This window comes from Moschus berezovskii, chromosome 4, assembly GCF_049115385.1.
Source record: "Moschus berezovskii isolate FMDL1 chromosome 4, NW_MosBer_1.0, whole genome shotgun sequence".
Classification (NCBI taxonomy): domain Eukaryota; kingdom Metazoa; phylum Chordata; class Mammalia; order Artiodactyla; family Moschidae; genus Moschus; species Moschus berezovskii.
This window is the reverse complement of record NC_142463.1, coordinates 63,674,193-63,693,369: the sequence shown is the minus strand read 5'-3', so window position 1 is coordinate 63,693,369 and position 19,177 is coordinate 63,674,193. Positions and strand designations below refer to the sequence as shown.

The 19,177-nt window shown below is 43.5% G+C and overlaps 1 protein-coding gene across 1 annotated transcript in view; it reads left to right on the top strand.

The window, feature by feature from the left end:
- Positions 1–16,301: 16,301 nt before the first annotated feature.
- Positions 16,302–19,177, top strand: part of DDAH1 (dimethylarginine dimethylaminohydrolase 1) — a 158,323-nt gene continuing 155,447 nt past the window's right edge. The window contains exon 1 of the mRNA XM_055402887.2: positions 16,302–16,749. Within this exon, the coding sequence (XP_055258862.1) occupies positions 16,447–16,749 (303 nt within the window). The 5' untranslated portion in view covers positions 16,302–16,446. The remainder of the gene's footprint in view (positions 16,750–19,177) is intronic.

Genomic DNA, 19,177 nt, shown 5'->3' with positions numbered 1-19,177 from the left:
GTGTTTTGTTTTGTTTAGATGTGATGATAAATGGGATTGTTTCCTTAATCTCTGTTTCTGATCTTCATTATTAGTATATACAAACGCAAGAGATTTCTGTGTATTAATTTTGTGTCCTGCAACTTTACCAAATTCATTGATGAGTTTCTTCTCACTCTTTGTCTTTGCTCATGTGTTCCCTTCGTTTGAAATGTTCTCTCCAATCCTAATTAATACCTACCCAGACTTCAAAGTCTCAGCTCAAAAGTCACCACCTCAGGAAACCTCCCTTGATACCCTAGACAGATGAGACTTCTGATATTATACAGGCCCCGGGTGTCCAGTGCTTTTCCTTTATAGCACTTAGTTTGTATTTAATTATGTGGTGTTTGATAAATAGCCATCTTCCCTATAAGACAGTACTAGTGCCTAGCACTAGTCAGTAAATTGAGCTAGCTGTGTCAAAAAATCTATAATATGGACCTTGATTGTAATTCAGGGCAAGTTAGAAACTTTATGAAATGGAAGGCAAATTCTCTGAAAAAGTTATATAAATACTATACCAGAATAATAACAGAACTGGAGAATAAGAATGCACCTGATTAATGATGGGCATTCCCTTCCATTGAGAAGTGGTGCATATTTCCTTTCTGAGTCTGGACAGGTCTGTAACTACTTTGACCAATATAGAATGGCAGACATGATGCTGTGCTAGTCCTGTGTGTAGCCTTTAAATAGCCTGGCAGCATGCACTTACCACCTCTAGGAAATCAACAGCTAATTAAGAAGTGAGACCACATTGAGACCACATTGAGACCACCATGCTGTGAGTAACCCAAGCCACATGGCGAGGTACTGGAGAAAGAAATTCATCCCACGGCAAGGGAGAAGCCAAGGAACATGGGGGCAGCGGAGATGTGAGTGAGGGAGCCCTCTTGGACTCTCCAGCTCTGGCTACCCCAATGAAATCCACAAGGATCAAAGAGGAACCACCTGCATAAGCCCTTCCCAAATTCCCTATCTAAAAATCATTGGCAAAATAAAAAGACTCTTTCCAGTCACTAAGTTTGGGGGTGGTTTGTTATGCAGCACTAGATAACTGGAATGAAGAGTGAGAAAAGTAAATTCATGACACGGAGGAGCTGAGAAAAGATGATTTGGAGGAGAAAATAGGTGAAGGGTGAAATAAGGACATATGTAGCAACCACCTCAGAAGTAAGAATTCAGACAACAGGGATAGTGAGACTCTCTCTGTAAAACCACTGCTGCTGCTGCTGCTGCTAAGTCGCTACAGTCATGTCCGACTCTGTGCGACCGCATAGACGGCAGCCCACCAGGCTCTGCCATTCCTGGGATTCTCCAGGCAAGAACACTGGAGTGGGTTGCCATTTCCTTCTCCAATGTGTGAAAGTGAAAAGTGAAAATGAAGTTGCTCAGTCTTGTCCGACTAGTAGCAACCCCATGGACTGTAGCCCAACTAGGCTCCTCTGTCCATGGGATTTTCTAGGCAACAGTACTGGAGTGGCTTGCCATTGCCTTCTCCACGTAAAACCACTAGAGGCTTGCAAACTCTCCATTTCTGCAAGTCATAATGTATAGGAAATAATTTGACACTGTTTTTTACATGGCCTATATTTCTAAGAGTTGTATGTGTACATTATCAAGCAAATGAAATATAAATGACCTAAATTGTTTAAAATGTATTACATTTTCACTAATATTCAATACCAGAAGATTCCCATTCATCAGGGAAAGCTGGGTAACAACTTTATTGTAATGGAATTTGACCTTAGAATGAGAAAACAAAGATTTACCTAACCATGAATCGAATGGGAAGGAGAAAAAGGAGTAATTTCCACTGAAAGACAGTTATTGTCGGGTTTTGCATATTTCTTCTTCTTCTCCTCCTTGTTTTCTATTTTTTTTTATCATCGTCATCAAAAAAGCCAATAACATTTATTGAGTGCTTATTCTATCTATATGCTACAAAGCTTTACACAGATCATCTCATTAACCTCTACAACACCATAAGGTCGGTATCATTTTCTTTTTTCATAAGAAAAAATCAAAGCTCTGTATACACAATTGATTGACCAGAATTGTACAGGAATAAGGGGTGGAGCCAGAGAAGGAAATGGCAACCCAATCCAGTATTCTTGCCTGGAGAATTCCATGGACAGAGGAGCCTAGTGGGGCTATAGTCCTTGGAATCACAAAGAGTCAGACATGACTGAGGGACTAACACACACACACACACACACAAGGGGTGGAGCCAGGATTTTAAAAAAGGGCTATTTGTATACTGACTGTCTTAACCAGGGGGAAGAATGAGGAGAACATATTTCACATGTCATTCAAGTTAATTTTATTTAATCCTTTTCATACCAACCCTGGATTGGTATTACTATTCCTGTTTTACATATGAGGCTCTGAGGCTCAGAAAGGTTAACCAAATTGTACAAGATCACACAGCTGTGATAGAGCCAGGATTCAAACCCAAACCATGAACTTTCTACTACCCTGCAGCAATTAGCAGGCATTGGAGCAATAGAATCAGAGACTCTTAAAACTGAAAGGGGTCCTGGTATAATCTTATTTTGTAAGAACAGAAACTCATTATTATAAAGGTGAACTGATGCAAGTAGGGAGAAGTGAATGCCATTCATTGCTTTAATTAAGCCACTGAATTGAAGGTTCAGCAACAAAAAAGATGTATGTGTCTGCCAAGAGCTCCTTAGACTGGCAAGTAACATGGCATTGCATAATGGGAGTGAAAGCAAGAATACAGGTGGGTCACATCTGGACTGGGACAGGGGAGGGGGAGAAGGCTTCTTAGAAGGTAATGCCTTTACTGAGTCTTAAAGAAGGATTAAGAGTTGCTCAAGCAGGAATGAGGTCAAGCACATTCCAGGGGATACAATATGATGTCCAGAGGCCCATGTAAGAGAAAAATGAGAAAGTGACCAGAATGAGAATGGGGAAGGTGTCTTGTGGCCCATGGTAAGGCATTTGGGCTTCATTCTGAGGGTACTGGGGAACCACTGAAGCATTTAGGCAAGACAGTGGCATGGTCAGATTTGTAGTTTAGAAAGACCACTCTGGATAGGAGGGCCGTGTGAGAATCCAGGAGACCAATGATTATATTCTGGATTTGGTGGTAGCAGAGTGAATGGAGAGACATGGATGGATTTGAGCCATTTTAAGGAGACTGATCGTTCAGACTTGATTGATTCAATTTGGAGACAAAGAAGAAAGTGAAGCTAAGGATAAGCCTCAGACCCGGAAAAGGTCGGTTTTCATTGCAATCCCAAAGAAAGGCAATGCCAAATAATGCTCAAACTACAGTACAATTGCACTCATCTCACATGCTAGCAAAATAATACTGAAGTTCTCAAAGCCAGGCTTCAGCAGTATATTAACAGTGAACTTCAGATTACTGGCTTGAGCAACAATTTGTGTGGATGGAAAAGAGAATGCAAGGGGAAAAGGAGCAGTCTGGACAGAACACAATAAACTCAGTTCTGGACATGTTGATGTTGGAGTTAAGGTGGGACTAAAAACGGTGGAGTTAAGGTGGGACTTTACAAAGGTGGGACTAAAAATATGCTACTGGAGATCAGTGGAGAAATAACTCCAGAAAGAATGAAGGGATGGAGCCAAAGCAAAAACAACACCCAGTTGTGGATGTGACTGGTGATGGAAGTAAAGTCTGATGGGCCAAAGAACTAAACAGACATTTCTCCAAAGAAGATATACAGATGGCTAACAAACACATGAAAAAATGCTCAACATCCATCATAATCAGAGAAATGCAAATCAAAACCACAATGAGATACCATTTCATACCAGTCAGAATGGCTGCTATCCAAAAGTCTACATGCAACGCTATGGTTTTTCCCGTGGTCATGTATGGATGTGAGAGTTGGACTGTGAAGAAAGCTTATTGCTGAAGAATTGATGCTTTCAAACTGTGGTGCTGGAGAAAACTCTTGAGAGTCCCTTGGACTGCAGGGAGATCCAACCAGTCCATTCTAAAGGAGATCAATCCTGGGTGTTCATTGGAAGGACTGATGCTAAAACTGAAACTCCAATATTTTGGCCACCTCAATGAACGAGTTGACTCACTGGAAAATACTCTGATGCTGGGAGGGATTGGGGGCGGGAGGAGACGGGGACGACAGAGAAGGAGATGGCTGGATGGCATCACCAGCTCGATGGACATGAGTTTGAGTGAACTCCAGGAGTTGGTGATGGACAGGGAGGCCTGGCATGCTGTGATTCATGGGGTCACAAGGAGTGGGACACGACTGAGCGACTGAACTTAACTGAACTGAAAAAGGGTATGAAATTTCAATTATAAGGTGAATAAACTTTGAGGATCTAAACTAAAAAAAAAAGTCTACATGCAATAAATGCTGGAGAGGGTGTGGAGAGAAGGGAACCCTCTTACACTGTTGGTGGGAATGCAAACTAGTACAGCCACTATGGAGAACAGTGTGGAGATCCCCTAAAAAACTGGAACTAGAACTGCCATACGACCCAGCAATCGCACTCCTGGGCATACACACCAAGGAAACCAGAATTGAAAGAGACACATGTACTCCAATGTTCATTGCAGCACTGTTTATAATAGCCAGGACATGGAAGGAACCTAGATGTCCATCTGCAGATGAATGGATAAGAAAGCTTTGGTATATATACACAATGGAGTATTACTCAGCCATTAAAAAGAATACATTTGAATCAGTTCTAGTGAGGTGGATGAAACTGGAGCCTATTATACAGAGTGAAGTAAGCCAGAAAGAAAAACACCAATACAGTATACTCACGCATATATATGGAATTTAGAGAGATGGTAATAATAACCCTGTATACGAGACAGCAAAAGAGACACAGGTGTATAGAACAGTCTTTTGGACTCTGTGGGAGAGGGTGAGAGTGGGATGATTTAGGAGAATGGCATTAAAACATTTATATTAACACATGTGAAACAAATCACCAGTCCAGGTTTGATGCATGACACAGGATGCTCGGGGCTGGTGCACAGGGATGACCCAGAGGGAGGATAAGGGGAGGAGGGAGGTGGGAGGGGGGTTCAAGAAGGGGAACACATGTACACCTGGGGCAGATTCATGTCAATGTATGGCAAAACCAACCAATATAATATTGTAAAGTAATTAGCCTCCAATAAAAATTAAATTAAAAAAGAACAATATTGCATAAGAACCTGGAATGTTAGGTCCATGAATCAAGGCAAATTGGAAGTGGTCAAACAGAAGATGGCAAGAGTGACATTTTAAGAATCAGCAAACTAAAATGGATTGGAATGGGTGAATTTAACTCAAATGATCATTATATCTACTACTGTGAGCAAGAATCCCTTAGAAGAAATAGAATAGCCATCATAGTCAACAAGATTCTGAAATTCAGTACTTGGATGAGATCCCAAAAAAGACAGAATGATCTCTGTGCATTTCCAAGGCAAACCATTCAATATCACAGTAGTCCAAGTCTATATCCTGATCAGTAATGCTGAAGAAGCTGAAGTTGAATGGTTCTATGAAGACCTACAAGACCTCTTAGAACTAACACCCAAAAAAGATGTCCTTTTCATTATAGGGGACTGGAATGCAAAAGTAGGAAGTCAAGAAATATCTAGAGTAACAGGCAAATTTGGCCTTGGAGTACAGAATGAAGCAGGGCAAAGGCTAACAGAGTTCTGCCAAGAGAACGCACTGGTCATAGCAAACACCCTCTTCTAAAAACACAAGAGAAGACTCTACACATGGACATCACCAGATGGTCAACACCAAAATGAGACTGATTATATTCTTTGCAGCCAAAGATGGAGAAACTCTATACAGTCAGCAAAAACAAGCCCGGGAGCTGACTGGCTCAGATCATGAACTCCTTATTGCCAATTTCAGACTCAAATTGAAGAAAGTAGGGAAAAACCACTAGACCATTCAGGTATGACCTAAATCAAATCCCTTATGATTATACAATGGAAGTGAGAAAGAGATTTAAGGGACTAGATCTGATAGACAGAGTGCCTGATGAACTATGGACGGAGGTTCATGAAGTTGTATAGGAGACAGGGATCAAGACCATCCCAAAGAAAAAGAAATGCAAAAATGCAAAATGGTTGTCTGACAAGGCCTTACAAATAGTTGAGAAAAGAAGAGAAGTGAAAGGCAAAGAAGAAAAGGAAACATATACCCATTTGAATGCAGAGTTCAAAAGAATAGAAAGGAGAGATAAGAGAGGCTTCCTCAGTAATCAGTGCAAAGAAATAGAGGAAAACAACAGAATGGGAAAGACTAGAGATCGCGTCAAGAAAATTAGAGATACCAAGGGAACATTTTATGCAAAGATGGGCACAATAAAGGACAGAAATGGTATGGACCTAACGGAAGCAGAAGATATTAAGAAGAGGTGGCAAGAATACATACAAGAACTATACAAAATATCTTCACGACCCAGATAATCATCATGATGTGATCACTCACCTAGAGCCAGACATCCTGGAATGTGAAAGTCAAGTGGGCCTTAGGAAGCATTACCTTTCTAAGCATTAGCACTAGCTTACAAACAAAGCTAGTGGAGGTAATGGAATTCCAGTTGAGCTATTTCAAATCCTGAAAGATGATGCTGTGAAAGTGCTGCACTCAATATGCCAGCAAATTTGGAAAACTCAGCAGTGGCCACAGGACTGGCAAAGGTCAGTTTTCATTCCAATTCCAAAGAAAGGCAATGCCAAAGAATGCTCAAACTACCGCACAATTGCATTCATTTCACATGCTAGCAAAATAATGCTCAAGATTCTCCAAGCGAAGCTTCAGCAATATGTGAACCATGAGCTTCCAGATGTTCAGGGCTGATTTAGAAAAGGCAGAGGAACCAGAGATCAAATTGCCAACATCCGCTGGATCATCGAAGAAGCAAGAGAGTTCCAGAAAAAGATCTCCTTCTGCTTTATTGACTATGCCAAAGCCTTTGACTGTGTGGATCACAACAAAGTGTGAAAAATTCTGAAAGAGATGGGAATACCAGACCACCTGACCTGCTTCCTGAGAATTCTGTCTGCAGGTCAAGAAGCAACAGTTAGAACTGGACATGGAACAATGGACTGGTTCCAAATCGGAAAGGAGGATATCAAGGCTGTATATTGTCACCCTGCTTATTTAACTCATATGCAGAATACGTCATGAGAAATGCTGGACTAGATGAAGCACAGGCTGGAATCAAGATTGCCAGGAGAAATATCAATAACCTCAAATATGCAGATGACACCACCCTTATGGCAGAAAGTGAAGAAGAACTAAAGAGCCTCTTGATGAAAGTGAAAGAGAAAAGTGAAAAAGTTGGCTTAAAACTCAACATTCAGAAACCAAAGATCTTAGAAACCTAAGATCTGGTCCCATCACTTCATGGCAAATAGATGGGGAAACAATGGAGACAGTGAGAGCCTTTATTCTGGGGGACTCCAAAATCTCTGCAGTTGGTGACTGCAGCCACAAGATTAAAAGACGCTTGCTCCTTTCACGAAAAGTTATGACCAACTTAGACAGCATATTAAAAAGCAGAGACATTACTTTGCCAACAAAGGTCTGTCTAGTCAAAGCTATGGTTTTTCCAGTAGTCGTGTATGGACAAGACTGAGCAACTGTACTGAACTGAGCTGAAAAACAGGGATGCCTTCCAGGCAGCTCTGAAGCTCAGGAGAGAGTGTGAAAGCAGCAATGACAGTGCAGGCACTGATGAAACTGAGGTGACATTTGAAGTCATGGGCCTAGATTAGTCTACCCAGAGGAGGGAGCATTTAAAGCTGGAAGAAGAGGAAAGGAGACTGAAATCAGAGACTTAGTCAACATTTAAAAGCAGTGAAACAGAAGCAGAGGCAGACAGCTATAGAGAGACAGAGCACTAGGGAAAAGAAGCCAGCAGAAAGCAGTGTCACTGATGCAGAAGAGGAAAACTGGAAGGAGAATTCCCAGGGCATTTGTGATCTAATCCTACATTCAAACAATTGTAGGTTGATACGGAGAGCGCACACAGGACGTTGCCCTTCATAAGAAAATGAGGCAATTTGATTTCATAAGGAAATGAAGGGGGCTAATCAGAGCCTAATCTATTTCTTTTCCACAAACATGTATTTAGAAATGAAGTGAAAGTGTTAGTCATTCAGTTATGTCTGACTCTTTGCAACCCCAAAGACTGTAGCCCACCATGTTTCTCTGTCCATGGAATTCTCCAGGCAAAAATAATGGAGTAGGTTGCCATTCCCCTCTGTAGGGGATCTTCCTAACCCAGGGATCAAACCCGGGTCCCCTGCATTGTGGGCAGATTCTTTATGGTCTGAGCCACCAGAGAAACCCCAAATCTATTTCTTCCCCACAAATCTAAGTATAGAATAATTGTGAAAAATATTTCTGGAAAGATAATATTGCAAAAAACTCTGATAAACTGAAAAAATTATTAAGAGGCAGGGTCACACTAATCTATACATACCATCAACACATGAGAAACTTGTTATTCACACTCAGTACATTTATGTAGTCATTTGCACATTTCAGGATACTTTGCTGATCTCCGTAACCCTTGATATGGTTATAATGAAGTAGATGATTCTGGCATCAGTGGGTTATTACACTGCTGCTGCTGCTGCTGCTGCTGCGTCACTTCAGTCGTGTCCGACTCTGTGTGACCCCATAGACGGCAGCCCACCGGGCTCCCCCGTCCCTGGGATTCTCCAGGCAAGAACACCAAAGTGGGCTGCCATTTCCTTCTCCAATGCATGAAAGTGAAAAGTCAAAGTGAAGTTGCTCAGTCGTGTCTGACCCTTAGCGACCCCACAGACTGCAGCCTACCAGGCTCCTCTATCCATGGGATTTTCTAGGCAAGAGTACTGGAGTGGCTTGCCATTGCCTTCTCCGTATTACACTGCTAAGAGAAAGTAATAAGCTACACAAAAAGAAGAATATAGAAAGAGTTATGGAAGTTCAGAAAAGGGAAATGTTACTTGTGTGGAAGGGGGTGAGCTTTGAAGAGCCAAGAGTGCTTAATGCTTACAGTGTGCCCTGTTACTGAGATAGGCACTGTATTAACTCATTTGGAGAACTTGGATATGTTGAGTGGTAGAAATGGGCATTTTGCACAGAGGTAGATGGAAACTTTGATATTCATTATTGTGCCTGGCACAAAAGTGCAATATCTACCAATACTAGTGGCTATCATTCATTATTTCTCAGTGCCAGGTACAATGCTAAGACCCTTTTGTACATGCTGTCATATTTCAGCTTCAGAGCAGCCACTTTACACATAAACTTAAGTGACTCACCCAAATGAGGTCCCTGGTCAAAAACAAACAGCATGCTCAGCTGACAATTTTTGAAGAGAATGTTTAGTAGGATTTCTTTTAAAAAGGAAATGTTTTTAGAGGTATAGGCAGAGTAAAAGAGAATGAATGGAGGAATGTTGAGGCACCCAGAGGCTAGCAAAAATAAGAAGCCATTACCACCCTTGCTGCTGCTGCTGCTGCTGCTAAGTCGCTTCAGTCGTGTCTGACTCTGTGCGACCCCACGGACGGCAGCCCACCAGGCTCCCCCGTCCCTGGGCTTCTCCAGGCAAGAACACTGGAGTGGGTTGCCATTTCCTTCTCCAATGCATCAAAGTGAAAAGTGAAAGTGAAGTCATTCAGTTGCGTCCAACTCCTAGCAACCCCGTGGACTGCAGCCTACCAGGCTCCTCCGTCCATGGGATTTTTCAGGCAAGAGTAGTACTGGAGTGGGTTGCCATTGCCTTCTCCGGTTCAAGCTGAGTTGGAGTCAACTGGCTACTTCTTTCCAGAGCATAGAAGTTAGGAATTCTCCCTTGGCTGCTTTCATCAATATTCTTACATCAAACTTTATGTCATGGCTATGTTGGTCCCTTGATCCCTTCTGCAACTACACTGATCAACATTCACAGTGCCAAAAACTACTTTGAGAAGTTGGAGAGGGTGGATAGCCCCAAACACAGCCTCATGCATTGAATATTGCCAAATGCTCTTTCTGAAAATGCTGAATTGCCTTTTCTTCACATCCTCTTTTTCTTTAATATTGATAATGTTGTGTACTTAAAAGAGAACTTTAAAATGTGCTGTTTACTACTTTCATGTAAGTAGTTACGTGAGGTTATAAGAACCCAGCCAGGAGCTAGAATCACCAAAATGAGGGACCACCAGACAGAAGCTATGATTATAAAAGGGTTGTTGTTAGAACCATGAAAAGCAGGAAGGGAGTAAGAGGAATAAATATGTTGATTTCCATTTCCTCTTGTCCTCCTATCTCCTGTAAGAGCTCCTCATTGGCCAAAGCCAACAATAATGAGATACCGGGTGATATGGTCCATGAAGGGCAGTCCCCTTGGTTTAGAGCAAGACAAAAAATAGTGAAGCCTGAGTCTTCAGCACACCAAAATTATACAACTAAGATGCAAGAGGGGCAGGAGTCAAAGTCAGATTTATTATGCCTTACTCACTGCTTTTATTTCTCTTCCATACACATTGTAGGTGTTTGGTAAATATTTGTTTAAAGAATGAATTCCCAGATGAAAGTTGAAGAAGCCAAGATTAGGGGCTACAAATCTTGACTTTAGGAACCAGAACCCTGGAACCATCTCCTTGTCCATAAAACGCTGCCTGGCCGTTCGACCAAACATAACTTACTGACTGTACATCAAAGGAAATCTGCAGCAGTCAGTTTCCTCCACAGTAAAACTTTTTGCGTCAAACAATGATTCTTATCTGGAAACACTCAAGACTTAGTGTCAGAATGCAGATTTATGGTATTTACTTGATCTAGTATTTCCAGTATTTGGGATGGATGAGGACACCACTGAGCCTTCATTCTCTTTAAGGATTCCAACCCCTACCCTCAAACACCCATTCCCCAATGAAAGCAAATATTATATCTGCTGAAAATGGCGAAATAAAGGAGTAAGGCATGAATGTCTATTTTAATCCTGAAATAATTGCTATCTAAATTTGAATTCAAATGTAGATCTTGATATATTATCAATGGAAAAGAAAAACTGCCTCTGTATCAGTCAGTGTCCAGCCAGGAGTATATAAACAGTTCTAGGTATTCCAAATAGAATTTAAACAGGGAATTAGTTACAAAGATCTTGAAATTTGTGGAAGAGAAAAAGGAACAATTTGACCATAAACTCCATAATGTAATTCACAATTACATCTCCTGTACCTGGTATGTAGCAAAGATTCAAAAATGTGTATTGAATCTATGATTACACTTGTGAGTGAGATTTGATCTATCAATCTAGGAAGGTCAAGGGTTCTGCTGGAAAGCATTAGGATAGCTATATGACTCTGATAATACAAGGGATGTGAGTATGTGGTTTGGCCATTAGTAGGAAATCATGGTCAAAGCCTTCTGTTCAAAACCTGTCAGTGTTACTGTATAGCACAGAGAACTCAACTCAATATTCCATGATGACCTATATGAGAAAAGAATCTGAAAAAGGATGAATATATGTATATGTATAGCCGAATCACTTTGCTATACTCCTGAAACTGACACGACATTGTAAATCAATTATAATCCAATAAAATTTTAAAAACCCAAAATAATAACAAACTCCCCCAAACCTGTTAATGGGTAATATTTAAAGAACACCTTCTAGGTGCTAGATACCATTTCTGGCACTTTACTAAGACATTTGTATTATTAATTTTAACCTTACTAATAATCCTATGATAATGGTTTCATTGTTTCCAGTTTCATAAATGAGGAAGAAAAGGAGGCAAAGAGTTTTTAAGTAACACAACTAAGAGCATACAATAGGAAAATAGCAGAGCCAAGCTTCCACCCACAAAGTTTGGCTTCGGAAGCTACACTCAGTCTCCACACCATATGTCTCTCCACTGCTCAAGCGATGAAAGCTTAAACCTTTCTACCTTTATTCTCCATTTTCTCCATTGTACTCTGGGTCACAAACCAGCTAGCTGTTTCCCCAACCTGTTTCCTCTCCTTTCTGGGCTCATAGAAGACTATTCCCCAGCTCTTCCCTTTGGTTACTGTAGCTGTATGACTGAGTCCCAGCCAGAGGAAAGTGAGCAGAGGTGATGTATATCACTTCCTGGCCTGGCCCATCAAGCCTCTACATCTGATACTGCATGTTATAATTTTCTTTCAGCTTGAGGAAGGTAAGCATGGTGAACTTGGATGTTATATTTGAAAGTGTTGGAGCCACAAAATGGAAGAAGGCCAGACCCCTGCATGTTGTTTGGAGAAGAGTCAGGAACCAATCAAGAACATCTGTGTTAGCTTTTAAGTGAACAAGAGATACACTACCAACTTGGTTCCACCATATGTGTTGGGGTCATTTTGTTATAGCAGCTAGAGTTCTCTTAACCAATGCATACATGATTTGAGCTGATCTATTGTTCCTTGAACATGCATTTGGCTTTTGCACATTCTTTTCCTTGGGATTCTTATTCTCTTCTTCCAAATATTCACATCCTAAACATTACTCAAGGCCTAAACCAAGTCCACGCATCTTCAAGCAGCTCTCTTTCACTCCTACTAGCCACAGTGCTTTCTTTCTCGCTTAACTTTCTGTGCCACTTTGTTGGTTGTATCTCTAATGTGCTCTTCAGTTCAGTTCAGTTCAGTCGCTCAGTCGTGTCCGACACTTCGCAACCCCATGAACCACAGCACGCCAGGCCTCCCTGTCCATCACCAACTCCCAGAGTTCACTCAAACTCATGTCCATCAAGTCGGTGATGCCATCCAGCCATCTCATTCTCGTCGTCCCTGTCTCCTCCTACCCCCAATCCCTCCTAGCATCAGAGTCTTTTCCAGTGAGTCAACTCGTCGCATGAGGTGGCCAAAGTATTGGAGTTTCAGCTTTAGCATCAGTCCTTCCAATGAACACCCAGGATTGATCTCCTTTAGAATGGACTGGTTGGATTTCCTTGCAGTCCAAGGGACTCTCAAGAGTCTTCTCCAGCACCACAGTTCAAAAGCATCAATTCTTCGGCGATCAGCTTTCTTCACAGTCCAACTCTCACGTGCTCTTAGCATAGCTCTAATTTTGGATGTCCTGTTTTCCCAGTAAGCTCTTCAAGGTCAAGGATCATGTTTTAAAGCTGCCTGTATGTCTCTGAAGTACCTAACGTGGTGGTGCGCCTTGAGAATTCTCAATAAATATCTGTGAGGAAAATGAATGTACATATGTATTAGACTCAATAAAGTCCATGTTCCCCAAAATAGTCCTTCATCACTCAAGCAGGAAGGCATGTAAATATAATTTTCTTTATTATTCTTTTCACCAACATACACATTCTAACACTTTTTGACAACTGCTTAGAAGAGACAGAAGGCATGCTTATCAAATTTCAGATGACACAAAACTAGAGGTAATAAATAATGCACAGGATGACAGAATCAAAATGAGGCAAGTTGGAGTGAAGCAGATAACATTTACTAGGGGTAACTTCAAAATTAGATTAAAAAAAAAAACAGAGGCCCAATTTCAGTATGGAACATGTGGCTAATGTCAATTTATAGGAAAAATCTTTCAGGTTTTAATTGGCTGCTGGGTTGACATGGGCCCAGAGTGGATACATGGGACTTTGTTTGTAATTAGGCTCAGGGCACTTGGTAGCAAAGTATTCAGGCTCTAACAAGGCATGGGCATGAATTAAGCTTGCTAGGTGGGGACCAATAGAGGTACACAAACCTCAATGTTAAGTAAAGAGGGGAACAAAGTCCCCTATTTTAGCCTGGGCAAGCTCAGCACATGAGGTAACTTTCACCGGTAGCACTGGTGGGAATCCCCTGCTGAGGACACCATCAAGTAATTTCTGGACACTAATTTGGTGCCAACAGCATGGGTCCCCTGATAGTTGCCTCAGAAGTAGAACCCAGTAGGTCTCACAGGTTTGTTATGTTACTTTTGGTCCTACTTCCCAGCATCAGGGATGGAGCTGTCCTTCACTTAAAACCAGTCACTTTCAGAGCTGAGAAATGCCATGTCATCTGGGTAAATTCAAGTCATCCTTGAGAGAGAGAGGAGAGAAGGCAGATCACATCTCCTTTGTGCTTAACTGAGACAACTGTTCCAGGATCCTTAGCTAGATCTCTCCTTGAAACCTACACTGCATGTTTGCATGTTTAGTTGCTAAGTTGTGTCCGACTCTGCAACCCCATGGACTGTGGCCCACCAGGTCCTCTGTCCATGGGATTTCCCAGGCAAGAATACTGGAGCGGGTTGCCATTTCTTCCTCCAGGGGTTTAGGCAGTGTTAATAGAAGCCTAGCACCTGGAATAAGGGTCCAACTATAGTCCGTGAGAGTCAGGCCACACAGGAAGAATTGTTTCTATTCTGGATACTATGATTTAAAAGGGATACTGGCAAACTGGTGTGAACCAAAAGGAAGATGACCAGAATATTGATGAGATTTAGAAACCAATCACTAGTTCTTTTTTGGTTGGGTTAGCGTCAAGTCCCAGAGTGAGTTAGGACAGCGAGTGGGAGGGGGCGTCAGGTAGCAAGGAGAGCAGAAATGTCTTCAGATGTGTGAATGCTGCCTTGTGAAAGAACACTAGCACATTAGGTAATGGCAGAAGGCAGAACTGGGACCAGGGGTATATAAGCCCCAAATGAACATTTTTTTACCTGTGATAACTCTGTAAGTAGAATACACTTTGTAAGTGAGTTTAGAACGTTCAAGTAAAGAACTGGTGACTGTCATAGATGTTTTAGCTGGAATTCCAGAACATTGCGTAGGGAGTTAAATGAAAGTGCTTCTAAGATCCCATTCAAATCTAATGTTCTATGATCTAATTAATCTTTAAATTAGAAATGTGCTACAGAATTTGAGGAAAGAAGATGATTTTGGAGTTACAAGCTGAAGTGGATCTTCCCCTCAAAAAGAGCAGAACCCATGGATTATTTTTATCTGTAATGTGTGAGATGGGAAAATAGAAGCCTAGTACCATTATGAAGGAAAAGGAACTCCTGAGGGGCATGAGAAAAGAAACGTTTAATAAATACAAGAATTTCACAGAGTCTGAACAGACCTGAGGGGAAGGCAAGGGAGGAATTTGGAAACCCTCTTTCCCAAAGACAAAAGAGATGTGATGCTCCACATCTGAAACTGCTCAAGGTGAGAACTCATCTATGGCTGATGAAAACACACTTGGTCTTTTCCTCCCTATTCTGGAGGCAAAAAGTCCAGAATCACACATAATCACAGTGTTCATAGCACTTTCCCCGTGACTCTGTAAAGAATCTGCCTGTAATGCAGGAGACTCAGGAGACACTGGTTCGATCTCTGGGTTGGGAAGATCGCCTGGAGGAGATCATGGCAACCCACTCCAATATTCTTGCCTGGAGAATCCCATGGACAGAGGAGTCTGGTGGGCTACAGTTCTTGGGGTCCAAAGAGTTGGACAGGACTGATGGAAGTGAGCAGGCACGCACCCACTCGGTTCATAAGAATGGGTTGTCCTTGAAACACTGTGAGTTTCTGTATGTCTATTTCTCTCTGTGTTTCCTGTCCTTACAGACAGGAAGAAATAAGATCCTTTTCACAATCTCGAGTCTGGCGAGAGGTGAGGGGGTCATTTGCAGAGAAAGTCAAGGTAACATGGCATGCACGCGTGCTCAGTGGTGTCTAACTCTTTGGGACCCCATGGACTGTAGTCTACCAGGCTCCTCTGTCCATAGGATTATCAGGACAAGAGTACTGGAGTGTGTAGAATACTTAAGCGGGTTGCCATTATCCAGGGGATCTTCCAGACCTAGAGATCGAACTCGTGTCTGCTGCATTGGCAGGTGGATTCTTTACCACCGAGCTATCTGACAAGCCCCAAGGTAACATGGACTTGGGTACAAAGACAGATTCTCATCCTGGGAACTGGTTGGGGAACCTAGGAACAGCAGAGTAGGGAGAGAGGTCAAAGTATCTATCCAGAAAGGAATCATCCCATCCTTGGCTTCCCGACCACCAAGCAACCCCTTCCAGTCGCTCTGCGCAGACCACAGCCGCTCTCCAAATGTGAGGGATGCACCTGCGGCGAAATACGGGTAACGTCAGGTTCGGGTACCGCGCCTTTTGGCCGCGGTTGGTCCAGCCAGCCACCCACCAGCGCACACCTCTCGAGATCCCCGCTTCCTCGGCCGCCGCCTTCACCCCGACTTCGTGCGACGGTCGCCACTACAACTCCCGCCCGGGCCGCCTGCAAACCCGAGAGCGCCGAGTGGGCGCGCGGGCTGCGCGCGGGCAGGCGCCCGGGGCTCTGGGCATGCTCAGTCGCGCGGGCAGGGCTCCGGGCGCGAGCCGGGCTCCCGCTGCACCGCATTCGCCGGCTGCCGAGGGGAGCCGCCGGGCGCTCGCAGACTCGGCGAGCGTCGCCCGCACAAGACCCTACCGCCGCGCCCCGCGCCGCCACCCGAGCCATGGCATCCCTCGGCCACCCAGCCGCCTTTGGCCGGGCCACCCATGTCGTGGTACGGGCGCTGCCCGAGTCCCTCGCCCAGCAGGCGCTGAGGCGCTCCAAGGGCGACGAGGTGGATTTCGCCCGCGCTGAGCGGCAGCACCAGCTCTACGTGGGCGTGCTGGGCAGTAAGCTGGGGCTGCAGGTGGTGCAGCTGCCCGCCGACGAGAGCCTCCCAGACTGCGTGTTCGTGGAGGACGTGGCCGTGGTGTGCGAGGAGACGGCCCTGATCACCCGCCCCGGGGCGCCGAGCCGGAGGAAGGAGGTAACTGCCCGCCCGGAGAAGCGAGGGGTGCGGCCCGGCGTGCTCGCCCGGCCCTCACCTACCGAGCGCGACCGACCTGCCGGGGAAATCGCGGAACTGGCCCCCGGGCTAGTTCAGAACTTCCCATTTAGGGGAGAGGGTGTGTGTGCGAAAGAGAGAAGTTCATTGTTCACGCCTCCCGGCTGCCGGCGCAGCTTGAATGCCTTGGAGAGGACCCGACTGAGTGTGGTCGTGCAGACTCGGGCAGGTGGGTGGGGTGGGGAATCCATCTCACAGTATTTTTATTTGTAAAGATTAAAAAGCAGTAAAGACAGCGAAACTCTGCCCGTTTCCCAGGGAGCTGGGGGCAGGGAGAGGTACCCTTTCAGGCGGGCGGGTGGAGGCCGGGCTAGGGGCTCTGAGGGCGGGTTGGTGACCCTGAACCCACAAGTCCTGCCAGAAGATGGAAGCAGGGCTGTCCAGACGAAGGAGCGGGTTGTCGGTTCCCATAGATTCACGGCGTCCCAAGTTACTTTTCAGTGGTGGAGAGAGTCCCGCAGAAAGGGACTAACAAGTGAATGAATGTAACACTGGCTTGTTGCTGAGCTGTGGTGTCTGGGTTGGAAAAGCTGTATTCAGTGTAGGGTGTTGGGTGTGTGTATGTGTGTGTATGTTTAGGGAAATGGTTTCACAAATTCCATAATTTTTATTCTCTCTACTTTAAAACTCATAGTAATTATAGCTTTCTGTGTTCTAAGGATGGTGACTACTTTAAAATATTGCAGTTTGTGAAAATGGCAGTGATTGCTTTAAACACAAGGTAGGTTAGTGGGGAGAGACAAATAGAGTGAGATTGGATTTTAAAATGCCATCTGGCCTGGGATTCTTCTCGTTGCCTGCTAAGAGCCGGGGCTCAAGACTCTCGGTTGCTATTGGCATCAAGTGGCATTGCAAGAAGCTGCTGGTTTCTTTCTTATATGGAGGGTTAGGGATTTTCCCCCCTATTTTGTCTTTATTCGATTCACATTGGAAATGTCTCACAGAGCTCATAGTTAAAAATGTGCTTATTCTCCACCTGCTTCACTACGTGAGTGGATGATAGAACTTTGCTTGATCTGAGAGGAAAAGCATATTTGGTTTATTTCTCACTGAGATTATCAGCTTTTTTTTTTTTTCTTCCCCACCCTGCCTTAGCAGAAAACCGAGAGTAACAGGTCACATTCTCTTAGCTCTTTTATCTCCTTTGCCATGCCTCTCCATCTTTGAGTCTGTGAGATGACCTGCTCCGTTTTAAACTGATAAGCACGTAACCACATTTGAACACTTTCTGATGTGTCCTAGGCCATATGACAAAACTGTGGTTTGTTTAAAAGAGTAAGGTAGATTTTAAAAACCCTTTCAAAATGGTACTCATTTGTTGAGGCTGGTCCAATTTCCTGTTAAGAGACTGTGAATATATTTAATCATCCATTTCATTTTATTCCTATAATAAAACCTTTCAAATTTTGACCTTCCTGATGCTAAAGTGGGCAGTGATCTGTCTCCCCATCAGATTTTGAGGCATACATTTAAAAAAGACCTCACTCTTGTAGCTGGCTGGTGGCCCACTGCCAGAGGCTGCGTAGTGTAATAGATAAGAACATCAGACTGAATGTAATCCTGTGACCTTGGGGACTATCTCTTGCCTCAGTTTTCTCACCTGTAAAGTGGACATAATCATACCTATTTCATAGAATTGTAGTAATAAATTTATTAATCCATCTGAAATATAGAGGGCAGGACATTTCATGAAGTGTTTTTATTCACTTCCCAGTGGGTCATGGAAGATTTGTTCCTTGAGCAGTAAGAAGTCTACTGTACACTGATGCAGTTATAGTAACATTTCCCCATCCCAGGGTGAAGGGGAGTTGTCTTCATGCCTTAGGTTCCATCCTAATCTGCTCTGTAGCACTGCCTCCCAGTTTGAGTTTTCTGCTGGTGTATGGCCCCTCCCCACATCACCTTTGCCATTGCCTCTGACCAGATCCCCAGGGTAACAGACCTTCCAACCAGAGAAAAGAATTCAGGCAGTCATGTTGGGTGGAGTGCTTTGGAGATTTCTTTGAAATCTCTCATAGTTTGCTGCCTACATTGAAGTTAATAAATGCTTGCTGAGTGAATGAACAAATGAATTAATAAAATACTAGTTAGCTTCCCAGGTGACTCAGTGTTAAAGAATATACCTGCCAAGCAAGAGACGTGATTCGATCCCTGGGTCAGGAAGATCCCCTTGAGAAGGAACATGCAACCCACTCCAGTATTATCGCCTGGAAAATTCCATGGACAGAGGACCCTACAGGAGGCTACACTCCATGGAGTCACAAAAGAGTTGGACATGACTTAGCAATTAAATAGCTAACAGCTCAACAATTAGCTAATATCAGTGAGCTGATAATAATTACTTCAAGGC